The sequence below is a fragment of the Dipodomys spectabilis genome, unplaced genomic scaffold (genome assembly GCF_019054845.1).
Source record: "Dipodomys spectabilis isolate Male_0828 unplaced genomic scaffold, ASM1905484v1 ptg000297l, whole genome shotgun sequence".
Taxonomy (NCBI): Eukaryota; Metazoa; Chordata; class Mammalia; order Rodentia; family Heteromyidae; genus Dipodomys; species Dipodomys spectabilis.
In genome coordinates, this window is record NW_024870974.1 from 17,086,089 (window position 1) to 17,103,602 (window position 17,514).

Below are 17,514 nucleotides of genomic sequence, written 5' to 3' on the forward strand. Positions count from 1 at the left end.
GCTGGGGTGCATAGAGTAACAATACAGATAAGAATATTGAACTCATGAGACCTTTTGTGTCACTATCCAGGGAAGATATCAGTTATCCTAAGCAATACAGAACTATTGCACTGGCTAGAAGTTATCATTTTGACCTGAAAATAAGAACTGTGTATTTACCTCATCATTTTCTTTTAAATCATAGGTGGCTGAGGTTTATAATGTTGACTTCAATCATAATTTCTCGATTATATATCTGAAGTTTCAAATGCATGTAATAGCTTATGTTAGAAGTCCTGTGTCAAAAACTCAGAGATTCACATAAATACATACACCACACATACAATGCAACTCTATGAGTGAACAGAGAACCAGATTTATCCAGTTTTGATAATGATGTTGACCATTGGTCACCATTCTTTCAGCTACTTTAATTCTAATTTTTGAACCAAGAATGCCACATCCAAGTGCAGGGAACAAAAGTTCTTTGAAGGCTTGACTACAGGTTTTTATCATTCCTGGGAAGCTGGTTACCAACCCAATATGCCTCAGCTATGTTTCAGTGTCAAAGGAAAACAAATCATGGAAACTAGGAGCAAATGAATATATCAGAGATGGTTGTGGATGGACAATTACAACACGCATTTCTAACTCAAAAAAGAAAGGAAGAAGAAAATCACTTAATAAACAGTAATATGTTCATTTTCTGTATCTCTGTCTCCCTTTGTCTTTTTGTCTATCTCTATCTCTTGCTGTCTTTTCTTCTGTCTCTTTCTAGTTCGATGTCTCTGTTTCTGTGACTCTCTGTCTCTGTTAACCTCTCTCTCAGTCTCTCTCTCCCCTGTTTATGTGAGGGAACCCAAGACCTTGCCTACCTAAGCATATGCTTTAGTACTGAGCCACATCCCAGTTCTCAAGTTCTTTATTCTGATCTAGACAAATCTATCTCTATTTTGTACTGGTTTGGAGAAGTTTCTCAGTGAATAACATTATGTGAACTTTTCCCCTAATTCCTCAAGATAATACAATATGTCGAGCTCATATTTGTTATCAATTTAACTAATAGCTTCTGTCAATTTGCCATGGACCACTTAAAACAATCTGTTTATTATTCCTGCCAACTTACTTTATCCTAGTTTTTGATAATCTCTTTTTCTTTAGTTTTTGAATAATTTTTTAAAAGAAAATCTTTAAAGCTCCATTAAAAAAGGAGAGATAACAGCTCTCTAAGTTTCTTTATCCTTTAAGCTCGTTATCCTATGAAAGAAATTAAATGCAGCCCAGTGGACCACATACACATTTATAAATTATGTAAGCCTATCTTTATTTGAGCAATTAATCTTGCTCTTTTGGGGAAAAAAACACCAAGAAGAAATAACCTGAGCTTCTTAATGTTTCCAAGAACCAACACATAAAACACTGAAGTTCTGCTGTTTACCTTATCATGAATGCAGTATACCACCCAAATATTGCTTTTCTCCTACTTGCCAATTGTTGGATAGCATTATTGATAAATGTTTACTTACTGTGCTATCTACATGTTAATAAATACTTAAAGTTCATGGCATAATATTTAAATTATTTCCCAATGTCTAATTCATCTGAAGAAGATAATATAAATATATACATATACATATAACCTTTCCCATTTTCACTGGTTACCAAACCTCTAAATTGTTGGACACAGCAGTATATCTAGCTAAAGTACAGTGTCACTCATTTGCAAGTTTAACTTTGTCAGGGATTAGTCTGTATTGTTTTCAGTCCTTTTAAAGAATGCTTGTGGAAAACCTGAACAGTTTCTCCATTTATCAAAATCCTCTTCTAAGATCCTATTAATAAAATGGGAAACTTATGTTATACTATTTAATTTCTCCCAAAAATATTTCATGCCAGCACTAGTGGCTCATGCCTATAACCCTAGCTACACAAGAGGCTGAGATCTGAGGGTTGCAGTTCAAAGCCAACCCAGGCAGGAAAGTCAATGAGACTCTTATCTCCAATAAACCACCAGGAAACCACATGTGGTGCTCAAGTGGTAGAGCACTTGCCTTGAGCTGAAGAGCTCAGGGACAGTGCCCAAGCCCCGAGTTCTAGCCCCATGACCAAAAAAGAAAAAAATTTCATGATCTAAATAAATATATTCTCAAGATTTCGTTTACCATTTGTACTTTTTCTATACACCACACAGCTATTTGGCCTTGTGATTATCTGAGCTAAATGCTAACTCATTTCTCTTCTTCCTTCCCTTTCTCTCTCCCTTTATTCTTTGTCTTCCTTCCTTATGTTTGCTTATCAGCATCTTCATTCTTTAAACTTTTTAGATGTTGATTCAACCTTGTCAGCTATATTTTAGCAAAATATATTTGTATTTCCTGAAGTTGGGTATGTCTCTGTGTATCTTTATCTTTGTCTTCATATAAAATTCTTTTAAAAAATTTTTTTTATTGTGAGAATACTGTACAGAGGAGTTACAATTACATCGGCAAGATGACGAGTACATTTTTTTTTTTTTTGGTCGTGGGGCTTGAACTCTGGGTCTGGGCACTATCCCTTAGCTCTTGGGCTAGCGCTCTACCACTTGAGCCACAGCGCCACAATGAGTACATTTCTATTAAGCATTGTTGCCTCCTCTTTGTTTCCCCTGCCCATCCCTTCCCATCCTCTGCCCCCCTGTCCTCCCACCCAATCCTTCCCCCCACCAAAGTTGTAAAATTCGTTTTTCGACATAACAGCTTGTACATCTCATTGTTGCAATGGGTCCACCTGTATCCCTAGTAAAACGATTTGTTTTTTCCCTTCCAATCCACAAATTATAACAACATCAAATACAGTGAAAGCATGGGTTATACCGTGGGGGAGGGACATACAAAGCAACATAGAAATCATCTTATAAATATGTTAGAAACAATTGCATGAAAGGAAAAAAACAAAAAATATTTGAATACTTATCTTGGGGTTCATTCCCCTAACATTAAGTTATCTGACCTTTTCTGCTTGACTCAGACATATACTAGTTATTGTAAATAAGGGAAACCATGGGACCTATGCTTCTTTTGACCTGGCTTACTTCACTTAATATAATTTTTCCAAGTCTTTCCATTTCCTAACAAATGGGGCAATGTCATTCTTTCTGATGGAGGCATAGAATTCCATTGTGTATATATACCACATTGTCTTGATCCATTCATTTACTGAAGGGCATCTGGGTTGGTTCCATATCTTAGCTATGGCAAATAATGCTACAATAAACATGTTGTGCTGGTAGCTTTAGTATGGTCTTGTTTGTGATCATTTGGGTAAATGCCCAAAAGTGGGATTGCTGGGTCATAGGGAAGCTCTATGTGGAGTCTTTTGAGGAACCTCCATACTACTTTCCAAAGTGGTTGAACAAGTTTACACTCCCACCAACAATGTAGTAAGGTTCCCTTCTGTCCACATCCCCTCCAGCATCTGTTGTTGTTAGAGTTCTTGATTATAGCCATTCTAACTGGGGTGAGGTGGCTAGATCCTTATATATCACCCTGCACCAGAATCAACTCCAAATGGATCAAAGACCTCGAAGTCAAAGCAGACACTCTGAAAACATTACAGGATGGAATAGGAGAAACCCTAGGTCTCCTTGGCACAGGCCGAACTTTATTTCTTAATAGAGTCCCAGAAACACAAGAAATCAAAGAAAGGCTGGACAAATGGGATTGTGTGAAATTGCAGAGCTTCTGCACTATCAAGATCAATAGAAAGCCCATTAATTGGGAAAAGATTTTTACTAGCCATACAACAGACAAGGGTTTCATATCTAAAATATACCTGTAACTTAAAAAATTAAATCCCCAAAAAACAAATCTTCAAAGAAACAACTGCCCAATAAATAAGTGGGCTAAAGACTTAAAGAAAAACTTCTCTGAAGAGGAAAGAAGGATGGCCAATAGACACATGAAGAAATGCTCAACCTCCCTAGCCATAAAAGAAAGGCAAATCAAAACAACATTGAGATACTACCTCACCCCAGTTAGAACAGCTATAATCAAGAACTCTAATAACAACATATAAAATTCTTGAATCACACAATTTTCTAAGATCCTTGTAGGACTTGCATTAGATGTGATTCTGGAGACCCTGGAGTTATTGTTGGAAGTGTCTTGAGTACCCAAAGGTTTTTTGTTTCTATATCTTCATGTTGTTTAATAAGCTTTGTCCTTAAGCTCAAGACTATTTTTCATGTACAGACTTGATTAGGCCATGATTTCTAGCTATTCAATAAAAAACTAATCTAGATATATCATTACTGACCTTAAATAAAGCAGAATATCTTGGGGCTATCACTGAAGTCCAGTTATAGAGCACTTGCCTAGCATGTTTAAAGAACTGGGTTGAATGTATAGCATGTGTACATGCACACAGAAACACTCAAGCACGCGCGCGCGCACACACACACACACACACACACACACACACACACACACACACACACACACCACCACCACAGATTATCCTAGGTAATTTGGTACCATCAGTTGAAAGGTTCTTAAACCCAAGACTTCTCTAGAGGAAATTATGCCTGAGGACATTAACTTCAGTGTCTATAAGGATGCCAGCCTTTTTTTTTCCCTGATGAGCTTTAGGGCATCCCTAGTTGTTCCTCCTCCTCCTTAAATCAGTGGGTCCATTCTTTTAGTGTATCTTGTGATGGGTTTCTCTTACTGACTTTCTATCAGCTGAACATGCACTGATACTGATTGTCTACGGTTGTGTAGTTGGACAGTGTGGAGAGGCGAGAACTCTTGACGGAAAAAGCCAGGTTGCCGAGAACAGTGATCAGTACAGATATGGATGCCAATGACTTTGCTAATGAAGACTCAGAAGGGAACTGAAGAGGAAAGATCAACTGCACTGAAGTACATAGCCTGCTGGGGGAAGTGTAGACGGTCAAGGTGCTGCTATTAGAGGCTCAAAAGGAAATGAGGAAATGTGCTTTTGGGAACCAGAAAGGCACATGTAGTGTTAGCTAGTGGCAATCAAATGAGAAGTATAACTTGTTGACTAGAACCCTTGGCATTTAGTTTAAGGAGATTTCTAAGCAAAGACTGGAAAGTACGGCATGATTTGTTTTCACTGCTTAGATTAAGTAGCAGGGAAGGCCTGTATTTGAGAGCACTGTAAAGACAAAAAAGGCAACAGGATTAGATGATTTGGGAAACGTGCAGTGCCTCAAGATTATGACGGATGCAGCTGTAGAGAGATTCATTGGTGGGGAAGCCTGCTCTCAAAGGAAATCTGGGAAAGTGGAATTTTTTTTTGCTAATTCATCTCCCAGAGAAAAATGACCCAGTGTGAAAGAAACTGTGTGAACGAAGGAGTATGTGGTGTAGTCATGGAAGTGGAAGGAGGGGCTGCGGCCTGGCTGCTCCTGGGGCTCAGTGCAGTGGCCTCTAATCACATAGAATGACTTCACTGGTTAGCAACGGGGATGCACGTGATTCCTGAGAACTTCATTCTGCAGTATGGCCAACGTGGAGGAGGAAGATCCCAGTATGAATTGCTTTTTAAAGGCACTCGATATTCAAAGAATAGAGGCAGAAAGCAGACTTTTAAGACTACTTAACTGCAGCACTATGGATAATTTTTCAGGAATGAAGGGTGATGATATCGAAGGCAGAATTAAAACCAGAGTGATTTCTAGCCTTTGAAAACTTAACAGACTGTGCCTAGCTAAGCTCTGAAGTAGCTTATAAATAGAAATGCCCAAATAATAGCTTGTGCCTGTCTCATTATTGCATTTTGAGATCAGGGGAAACTTATTCTTAGGTTTCAACTGTCTATCGATAAAGAGGACCTGTACCCCAACAGGGTTTAAATTCTGTTCTTCACACATAGCAAACCAAGTATGAGATGTAAATGGTTACAAGGGGAAGTGAGTGTCTGCAGTGTGTTTTCTGTGGAGGCTTCTGAGCTGAAATTCTGAGCCTTACCTACTATGAGAACTAAAAAGTCATTGCCCTATCTTATTTAGGAGATGACACAGGGAATTAAATTGTATTGCCATTGTTTTTAGCCTATGATAGTGCATGGGTGCCTGTGCGCATACACACACACACACACACACACACACACACACACACACACTATTAGGAATATATGTATGCACCCCTGGATATGATTAAATTTAGCCAGTGAGAGAAAACCAGTAAAATAAAAGTGGCAATTGTACATTCACTATAACTTAGATTTTAGTGAAAGTATTTTTATTTGCCTGTAATTGAAGCATTTTCCTAGATGGAAAATGAAATAGTCTATTAAAACTAATAAGCATAATCCTATCAGCTAAAGTTACCAAACACCACGTTTAAGCTAAAGGAACTAGGAAAATTCAAGCGCAGGGGAGGAGAGAAGCTCCCTGTGCCATCCCATGCTTTCATCGTAAGCAGCTGAAACGATTCATGGTTTTTCCTGTGATTTCAAAGAGAAGCTTCTGATCTGCTCTTTGTGCCTATCTCGTGTGCTGTGTTTGGTTTGCTGCATGTGTTCTTGTGATGCAATCTCTAGTCCTGGTTTCCTTTACAACAGGGAAAGTTGTCCAATCCCAAGGAGCTTTGCTGGTCAGTTCCTTGAAGAAGTCTGACTGGGGCCAAGAGTGAAGTGCAGTGGAGCTTACCCCAGCTTTGCAGCTCTCCTTACTTTCTTCTTTCCTGCTGACGTACAAGAGAGGAAGATTTATAATGATAGAATGGTGATACATGTAATACCTACATAACTGACATGTGAGGATGGTTTTGTTTGGGGATTTTTTTGTTATGTAGCCTTTATTTATTTTATTATTTTTAATTTTATTTTGTTGTCATGGTGATGTACAGAGGGTTACAGTCACATAAGTAAGGTAATCGGTACATTTATTGTTTAGCATTGTTACCTCTTCTCTCGTTTTTCTCTTATTTTCCCTCCCTCCGATTCCCACCCTCCTAAAAATTGTAAAGTTCATTTTCAATATAGTGTCTTATGAATATCACTGTTAAATTGGATGTAACTTTTAGTAGGATGTAGTATTCAATTTTCCATATACAATAACATATTTGTTCCCAACATTTATAGTTATTATTAATACTCAATGAAAAGTAGTAACTTCCTTATCTAGTACTTATATAAAGGCGCGGTGCTATGTAAAGTATTTTATGTGTCTTATATCAGTTAATCTTAACAATAAGTCATTGTGATCACTTGGAGATAAGTTGATTTGTTTAATGTTTCAAAGCTTATTAAAAGTGGTTCAAGCATTAGGATTCAAATCTGTCCATATGAATTAGAGTCCAATTAGCAGATAGCAGAAAGTACAAAGTAATTTGAATTTGAACAAGAAGAGTCTTAAGTTGATGAATTATGAACTATCACAGGAAGTAGAATAGCTGTGATTATCTACTCAAGAGGGAAGAGATCTGTGAGGAATTGAGAAGCACAGATTTGGATGAGTAGCAATGGCCACTCACCCCACGCTGGTGCCGCATGACCTAGGAGAAGGTGAGCTCTGGGGTCCAGCAAATGACCTAGGAGTTTACTAAGGAGGCACAGAGTGGATCTCATGGGCATCCGCTTTTGGGGGCTCTGGTGGATGACTGTCCGCAGAGAGATATCACACTGTGGGACTGAGCAAGGACATTTTTGTAGAAATTTAGAAATTGTAGAAATTTAGACATTTTTACAATTTTTAAAAATCTTGTAGAGATTGAGATTGTTGGTTGTACACCGATGATTTGTCCAGAAACAACACAGTGGCCAGAAGAAGAGGTTGCTCCATTGTTGTTAGGCAAACAACCCAACATGGCTGGTAACGTGTACTGCAGAAACCCATGGGAAGAAGTTCTGGAGGCAGGAAGACACCTCTTCTCCTCTGGCTGTCTCCATTGCCCTCTGTGTTTAATACTGAACGCTGTGTCAGGGAACAAAGGATGAAAGTTTCTCATCTTCAAAACAGGACCGCGAAGAATGGCTTTGGAACTGTTGGATTTTGTTTTGTTTTGTTTTTTGTCAGTCGTGGGGCTTGAACTCTGGGTTTGGGCACTACCTCTGCGCTCTCCAGCTCAAGGTGAGCGCTCTACCGCTTGAGCGACAGCACCACTTCCTGGAACTGTTGGATTTCAGATTGATAGTTGGCTTACTGGCACCAACAGATGTACTTTCTTCACTGTGTTAAAACATCCTTGTACTTACTTTACCAGGGAAAAAAAACATGATGTTTAAGAAAATGAAGGCAACAATGCTCAATAGAAAATGTGCTCATTACCTTGCTCATGTAACTTAACAATAAAAATCGTCAAAAAGAAAAAAAGAAAGAAAGAAAGGAAGAAAAATACACCAAGGTGTTGAGCAGAGGTTATTTTAGCATCTTCCTTTTTGAATTTTCTACATAGACTTACTTTGTAGTTCAGGAGATTGTTGTAGAAAGTTTTAGGACACACCTCAACCTGAAACTGAAATTACAAACTGGTGGGCCAGCAGTCACACACAGACATTTTAGTTTTCCAATCTTTAGATCCTTTTTTAGATACCAGTTTTCTCATCTACTAGTTAATGTGACTCAGGTTCAACTGACAAAGTTCTGTTTACAACCAATCTGGACTGAATCTGACCTGCTTCATTGACAAACTGACATTTAGGCAAGTTCCTTAATTTCTTCAGTCTTCGTTTCTTCAGATAAAATAAATAATAACAGGATTTATCTCGTATATGTGTTATGGAAATTAAATGATAACATTTTAAAACATCTAGTGTAATATTTGCTCCTAATAACTGTTTTGTAAATATTTGACAAATTTAAAAAGTTACTTCTGGCATTTTTTTACATTAAAGAATTAGCCTATGAATATTCATTCTTTCAGTGGTTTCTATTTAAAACACTTTACATTTACTCAACATGTTTTGCCATTAATCTGCTTCCATTGTTTAATGATAATTAAGAATACAGACTATAAAATGTGAATATATGCTGCTCTTTATAGGGTAGATGGCATGACTTCTGTTCATTGATTGTTTTCATTTTTTCTATAGATTTCATAAACGTCATTTTCAAATAACAGTACTGAAAGATGATGCCAGCAAAGCTCCGACTCCTTCATTTTTGCAAGGAATTATGTGTCCAATAAAGATCCTTGACTAAAATAACCAATGAAAGAAAATTCATGCTTAATAATGCTCAGTATTCAAATCGTTAGTTTGCTTTTAAGTTAACTCTTTAAAAACAGTAAAACAATCTGTAAATTATCTGGAACTTAACATTTTCAAATGCTCCTTCTTTTTTTCTGTTCACAGATAAGCCAAGGAAACATTCTGAAATAATCCAGAAGTCCCAAGTAATTGAAATGCTATTTACACTCTACCCTCCTCTTGGGGCTCATGTACATCAAAACTTACAACTTAAGTCAACTTGGCTCAGACCCATCGTAGATGGAGAGGAAGGCTACAAGTACATAGGTAAGATGCTAGACTTCAGTTCTGTGGTGCAAAGATGAAATTATACTTAGATCGTGAGGAGTGATGTATTTACCCTCCCTGAAGGGAGTGTTTCTTTGACTTCTTAGGTCTTACATGTACAGCTGTAAGAGTGGCTATTTCATATTGTGATGCTTTCATGGTGAGAGTGGAAGCAGAGAGTATTCATTTACCTGTCTGTGGGCTTTTGTGCTGTTTCCACAGTAGGATTACTGCATCTAACACTGTGCATTCATGCATAGATCTATGCATAAATACAGGCTTGCATTCCTTTTGGCTATCCTGTTTTCTAAAGTGATCCCAACATTCCAGGTTCCCCACCGGCAAAGGTAAGAGTTACATGTGTTCCACAGCTTTATTAATGCTGAACATAATCTAACTTTAATTAATCTAATTATATATGCTATAGTGATATATATATATATATATATATATATATAATGTATTAGGTATACTTTGCTAAAGAATTGACCCTTCTTAAAAAGTTAAACTTACATCTATCATATAAATGCAGCCATCCCACTGTTATCTATCCAAGAGAAAAGAAAGCATGTGCCCATTTAAAGTGTGTTTGCGCCTATTTATAGAATCACTTTTCTTAGAACAGACCCAAGCTAGAAACAGTTCAAATGACCATCTACACATAAATGAATAGAAATATACCTTGACACATTCATGTCAAATCTTTAACAACGTGAAAGGAAAGGAAATTGATATTGTTTGATACAGCCAACAACATGGACCATTATTCCAAGAGAAAGAAACAAGGCAAAAGACACTACCTCCTGTGTGATTCCTTTTGTATGAAATTATAGAAAATGCAAATTAGCCCATTGTAAGAGAAGAAAATCTGCAGTTACATGCAGATCAAGTTTGGAAAAACAGAGTCCCAGAACAAGATCTATTTCATTCTAAAGATTTAGATTTGTTTTTTATTCTCTATTTGCAAATACTTTGTTAGGGTAAAACAAATTAAAAAAAAGAAATATTCTGTTGTCATTATGTCATAACATGAGGATTCTGCTCTCACACTCTGAAAGCTGATCTTACCACCTTCTTTGGGTAACTGGCCAGAGCTGGCATCTTTTTGAATTATAATTGTTATGATATTGATGGACAAGAGAGGTGAAGTATTTGCCTTGAAAAAAAAAGGAATTTATTATAGAATTGCTTATTGAAACTAACTCCTTTACTATTAGCAGTTTAGGGAAGATAACTCTAAGAATTTATATGCGGCAATATTAATATTCCACAATGTAAGCAGTCTTGTTTATTGATTTCACTCTATAGCTGCAGAGATGTTTCTTCAGCACAAACTGAGCAGTAGTTAGACTTATGAATGGTCTGTAATGCTGGGGGTGGTGACCAAATGATCTAATCCTAGGTCTATGTATTCTCTCAAATTTCTCCTGGTAGATCCACACTTTTGCATCCTGTGCTCCTAGAGCCATGGTTTGAATGCAACTGGAATGTCTCATGCGTTATAAATTCAACTGACTTACTGAACATAAAGAATTTCTCTTACGTAGTAATGTCAAAATCTTAGATCAAAATAACTATACCCAAATATTTTTCCAGAGATATACCTTGTGAAACTCGTGTTCAGAAGGCAAATCTTTGGTTTCTTTTTCTCTATCAATCATCTGACCTCAAACTCCTAGGATAGCCCTGAGGTCTATCCCCAAACTGCTGACCTTCTTTCTATATTTCATTAAGCTTTTGTGACCTTGTTGAATTTTCAACCTGGAAACTGCCATGTATGCAAAGGAAGCTGTTTAGCCCTAGAACTCTTGGGATTCTAATGGAGATACCTTGAAGGGTTAGGTTAGCCATTATCTTTCAAGAAAATCATTTAGGGAATATGAATAAATGATTAAATTACCTTCTCAAACCAATAGTCCACTTCAACTGAAATCATATTATTGTATTACTGTAAGATTTCTAATTAGTTCAGATCCCAAGTAATGAGAAAAGACTTCTAGTTCTCTGACTTCTTTCCCATATATCACAGCACTCATAATAATAAATACCATTTAAGTAACATATGGTTACTTAAATGATGTAAGCACTGATTTCCTGGCCTAATCACTACTTTGTTACTCATTTTACAAGTATAAAGTATCTTTCTGTTTCACTGACTTTTAGGCAAAGTTTGATGAGTATTAGCCAGAAGAGATTTGAGTCTGCCTTTAAAAGACAAAACTGTCCTTGACAGTCAGGTATGGGTTTTTTTTTTGTGTGTGTGATCTTCTGTGAATTTCCTGCCTGGCAACAGAAGTAAAGCATATAGCTTTCTTATATATCCTTTCTTGCAGGTGTAACTGTTTCAAAAGTCACAAAATTAAAACTACATGTGGATTACTATTGCTCTTTTCTAAAATGGACCATTGAAAATGTTCCATAGACACTGTTCTTACAATTTGTGGTAGCTTTAGAACTTCTCTCTAAAAGATTTTTTCAGATTCTCTCATTTCTTTTAAGTGATAGAGCTTGGAATAAAACAGGATAAGTCCAATAGATGTTGGATGAATCTGACATGGATATTACTGGTTCTACTATATTTTTGGACTTCTTTCTTTTTGTTTTCTTGCTAGCATTGGTGTTTGAACTCAGGACCTTGAATTCTTGTTTGTCTTTTACACTTATGGCTGGTGCTGTACTGCTTGAGCCACATAACCAGGATTTCAGCTCAGACATTGGACCTTGGACCAAAAAGTTACTACTTTAATCTGCAAGGAATATGGGGATGTATTTTTGTAGAGACAATCTTGAGTCACCAAGGCAGTATTAAATTATTTTTCATTTGTTCAGAATTCAGAAACCAGTATGATTTGCAGTAACATAATTATACAAATATATTTTCTATAAGGATGGTAATCACAGAATTTTAGTTACAGTAATAGTGAAACAATGCAAATTTACACTGTTAGATAAGGATTCATAAATGAAATGGCACTCATAAGAAAATATGAAAAATATTACTCATGAGTAAATTACAGAATAGCACAGACTGTACAATATATCCACATAGTTACATTAATAAGCACAAGACCATTCAACTCAAGTCTCTATTATGTGATAAAGGTGGATTTTATTTACTATCTTTGTGTGGCTCAATTTTCATATTTTTCTTTTTGGGGTGTGTGTATCTGTGCATGCATGTGTGTGTTATATGTGTGTGTGTATTAGTGTGTGTGTGTGTGCATGCATACACAGCATGTACTGGTCCTGAGGCTTGAACTCAGAGCTTCATGCTGGTGCTTAGCTTTTTGCTCAAGGCTGATACTCTACCTCTTGAGTTATAATGCTCCTGCTGGTTAATTGAAGATAATAATCTCATTGACTTGTCTGCTAGTTCCCTGCCTTCAATTAAAAAAAGATTATAACTACTTTTATGTGTATTTCTAATTTAACCATAAAAGATAGGGACTTGAGAAGTAATTCTGACTGTGTGTATTTTTCTATAATATATATGTACATGTAGTCAGTTATAACAGAAATGTTATATTAATGTAAATTCAACATATAAATATAAACTGAATAATATAATTGACTATTGTGTTATGAATTTTGAAATTGAACCTATATTTTATATTCTTTTTTGATGAATTTACCTTAATGACATAAATATTCTGATGTATGAAGTCATAGTAAAAACTATTCTTCATATGAAAATTAAATATAGCATTTCCAATGAAGAGAAATGAGAAGAGACATTTTTATAATTTCATTTTCAACAACATGTAAAATGGTTGTGCACTTAAAATTGCATTATAGACAGAAAAATGTATTTGAAAAATTTCTTTCTCTGATACTTTTACAGCCTCTTGGAAAATATATAAATTTTAATCACTTTTGTTTACCAGTACAATTCTCAGTGCATAGTACTTATACATTAACTATTTGTTATATAAAAAACTCTGAATTATCACTATAGCAGTTAAGCCACTCTATTGTAAATACTTTATCATTAATGCATTAGCATTATTTTTGTTTACTGTGCCTGAATTTCTCCAAACTCGGAGAACTCTAATACAATGTAGCTCATATCAGATTATAGCACAACTCTTTAGCATTTGATGCTTAATTTGATAAATAAAATATAAGTTCACCATTATGGAGACAAAAATCCAAAATGAGACAGGAGTATTGTTTATTCACTTGATAAATATTCATTGGGTGTCTTGTGTTCAATAAGCTGTGACAGACATGAAGAAGAAAAAGTAAATAAAATATCCTCTGGCTCACATGGCTTTGATTTCAGCTGGAGAAATAAATGCCTATACATAATTAACTACAATGAAAGATAAAGTGAGGAGTCATGTGACGGTAGCACATTGAGTGCTCTACTGAGCAGTGTTGAGTAGAAGGGCAAATAAGTGTTTTACAGAGGGGCAGGTGTCCAGGTATAGAGATCTTCCCCAGGCAGGGTATCTTTAATTCATTCCCTCTTCACACATTCAGAGTAGGTGTGGCAAAGCCTCTTCCAATATAATGATCATAGTTAACAATAGCGTATTTGTTTAGTAAGGAGTTAGGCCTGACTTCATTGTACGGTGATCATTACGGTGATCAATTCATTAGAATTTTCATACATAAATCTAATACAAAGGTGGATTGAGAGAATTTGTACAGCCAAGCACTGGTGGCTCATACCTGTAATCCTTTACTCAGAGGACTGAGATCTGAGGATTGTGGTTAGAAGCTGGCTGGACAGGAAAGTTTGTGAGACTCATTGCTGATGAATCAGCAAAAAGCTGGAAGTGGAGGTGTGACTCAAGTGGCAGAGCATCAGACTTGATCAAAAAGCTAAGGGAATGCCTAAGAGCCAAGTTCAAGCTTCAGGACTAACACAAGAAAGGAAAAAAGAAAATAAGTATAATTGGAAAATAAGAAAATTATTACCTGGAGATTCATTCTCTCTAAGTTAAGTGCTTATTCTTTTGCCATGTTTTCTTCTAGCATTTTAGGAAACTATTCATAGATATGGAATACTTAGGATTTGGAAGTGATATTAAATGACACTTTTTATTTTTAGAAGACGCGATAGTAAACTATCATGCTAATGGAAGATCTGAGGGTTCATTTGCTCAGTTAATGATAACTGTGAAAGAGGATTCCAGTTCAGGTCCTCTTCACCCATTTATACCCTTTCCTCAACCATCCTACCTGTTTATTCAAACTAATTTCTCTGGACAAAGTACAAAGTAGCATGTTTGTTTATGTGTACTAGCCTTTATTTTTATCTTTGATTTCTGCAAGCTTAAAATTGGCTCTTGGTTTTATCCTTTGACTATTCTGTGTGTGTGTGTGTGTGTGTGTGTGCTTGAACCACACTTACATTTCTCGCTTTTTGCTAGTTCTTTGGAGATCAGAGCCTCTCAGGTTTGTCTGCTATGGCTGGCCTTGAACACCAGTCCTCAGATCTTAGCTACCTGAGTAGCCAGGATTACAGGTGTGAGCCACCAGTGTCCTACCCTCATTCCTCTCCATTGAAAGTGGAGGTCTCTTGGGCTGGAGCAACCTAACTTTGTGTACTCTGAATTTCATATCCTTAGCATATAATGGGGGACTCCCCTCCCCCAATATTACAGCATAATCAAGTAAGAATGTTTTCACAATACCATGGAGTTTTTATAATTGTCCTCTGTATTGTCTGACTGTCAGTTAAATTAGAACATTTGATAATTGTAGGGAGATGATAAGATTTTTCTATTAAAGGTATGTCATTATGTTAATCTCAGTTCAAATATAGTTTGCTTGAATCCTGTGTTGATTATATAATATAAGAATAAATTATCCTGTTAAATAAGCATACCTAGAGGGCATAGAAGATTTTAAATTCCTTTAAAATTAATACTAGTTTAAAGAAGTAGATCTTGTATTCAAACCACAGTGGTCTTATTTCCTTCAAGCTCTTAAAATTTGAAGAATAGCTATTTTTTTTTCTAGAAGCCTATACTTTTAGACTTAAAATCAACCATATTATGATTTATTTAGCTCTTATTGTTGTTTATTGGGAGAACATAATGTAATGAATTTATTTTTTAAAAATGTATTGGCTTCCAGATTTCATTTGATATGCCAACACCTGGGTTATGGGTGTTATTTAATCAATGCATTGACAGCAGCTTGTACAACATACATTATTTTTAAAAATCTACCTTTGTATCTTGATGTAAACAACAGAGCTCCTCCAAAGGTTTTAGCCTTGTTTTCTTTCCTCGTGGATTGGAACATTTACATGAACATCATCATCGCACACTTGTTTTCATACATCCATATCCAGGTATCCAGTTTTCTACTGGCCTTTTGTTTTTGTTTGGTAGTCTGAGATGCTTCCTTTTTTTTTTTTTAGTATCACTTGGCAGAGCGGTCTGAGCAAAACATAACCTACTCCACCTCAGCTTCCTTAAGGGAAAATTGAGATAGAGCAAGCACAATATGGCAGAAAGTAGCAAGGACCTGAAAGCAAGTAGAGATGGAAAAAGAACCCAATATATCAACTGTCTATTGAGGAATTGATTTCTGTCTAGTCACAATGTAATGGGGCTCTCAGGATGGATGAATTTTAAATATGCCATGCATATACTATTTTGGTAATGTTCATGATAATAAATTTTTTCATCCATCTGACTGTCTGTTTAGTGGAGACATATTAAAGATTGTGAACAAGCCGGGTATCCATAGCTCTTGCCTGTAATACTAGCTACTCAGGAGGCTGAGATCTGAGGATCACAGTTCAAAGCCAGCCAGGGCAGGAAAATCCATGAGATTCTTATCTCCAATTAACCACCAGAATACCAAAAGTGGTGCTGTGGCTCAAAGTGGTAGAGTGCTAGCCTTAAGTAAAAATGCTCAGGGACAGTGCCCAAGCTCTGAGTTCAAGCCCCAGAATGGACAAAAAAAGATTGTGAACATGTAAAGCAAGTATGGAAAGAGGTGGATGGGAGAAGAATTTTATACTAGCAGCTAGACATTACTGCAGTGTCATGGGTAAAGGAGAAGCAAAGACAACTATTCTATTTTTAAATGAATTGCTGCCTAAAGTACAACTTGCATACCACAGTAGTAACAACCATTGTTAGAACATACTTAGACCTGTTCTGCAGCACATTATTCAAAAATGACCTGGTGAACAGAGTTTGAGTTTAACTTTTTTTGTGTGCATGCCAAATCCTGGGGCTTGAATTCAGGGCCTGGGCATTGTCCTAGAGATTTTTTTTGCCCAAGGCTTCTTCTCTGCCATTTGAGCCAACGCTTCACTCCAGGTTTTTTTTTTTTTTTATTATTTTTGGTAGTTAATTGGAGAGAAGAGTCTCATGGACTTTACTGCCCAGAATGGCTTTAAACTTTGATCCTCAAATCTCAGCTTCCTGAGTAGCTAGGATTACAAGCGTGAGTCACTGGCCCTTGGCTTTAATTTACAATTCTTTAAAGCCAAAGCAAATCAACATCTGGTTAGTGAACACAGATTTATTTTTGAAAAACCATTTTACAACTTACTGTGTTGAATGATTCTCATATGAAAAGCACTGTGATAAATTGTTTACCTGCATTTACTTAGGTAATCTTATTTAACCCTCTTAGAAATGGGTAAGGCCAGGTCCCTTGAGATCAGTAAATCATAAAGAGGCAACAGAGTTAAAATGCTGGTTTCTCAACTCATTATTTCAAAATATTTTAAATAGGTCATTAAATGTGTGCCTTATAAAAAAGCAGACCAGACAGACAGAGATAGAAACAGAGAGAAGATAGCTGTCTGGTATCAATCACGTGCGTATGAATCCAGTCATCTGATTAGGAAGATTTTATCTTGTCCAGGATTAGCAAGCTTTTACCTATTCCAGCCTTTTTTAGACTGAAATAGAGTTTTGTATTAATCTTACTACCTGGCTCTTCAAACCTAAATAGATGAGTTTATGAAAATATGCCCCGATAATCTTTATATTACACTTCAGAATGGGATGTACCATTCTAAATGGTACATACCATTACTCATCTTGCTTGTAGATATTGTAGTTACACTGGAAAATTAGAAAACCACTAAAAATG

General features: G+C 36.2%; 1 protein-coding gene across 1 annotated transcript in view; it reads left to right on the top strand.

Moving 5' to 3' along the window:
- The window catches only part of Iqcm (IQ motif containing M), a 174,841-nt gene that overhangs the window by 127,155 nt on the left and 30,172 nt on the right, over positions 1-17,514 (top strand). The window contains exon 15 of the mRNA XM_042701602.1: positions 9,280-9,441. Coding sequence (XP_042557536.1) covers positions 9,280-9,441 — 162 coding nt within the window. The remainder of the gene's footprint in view (positions 1-9,279; positions 9,442-17,514) is intronic.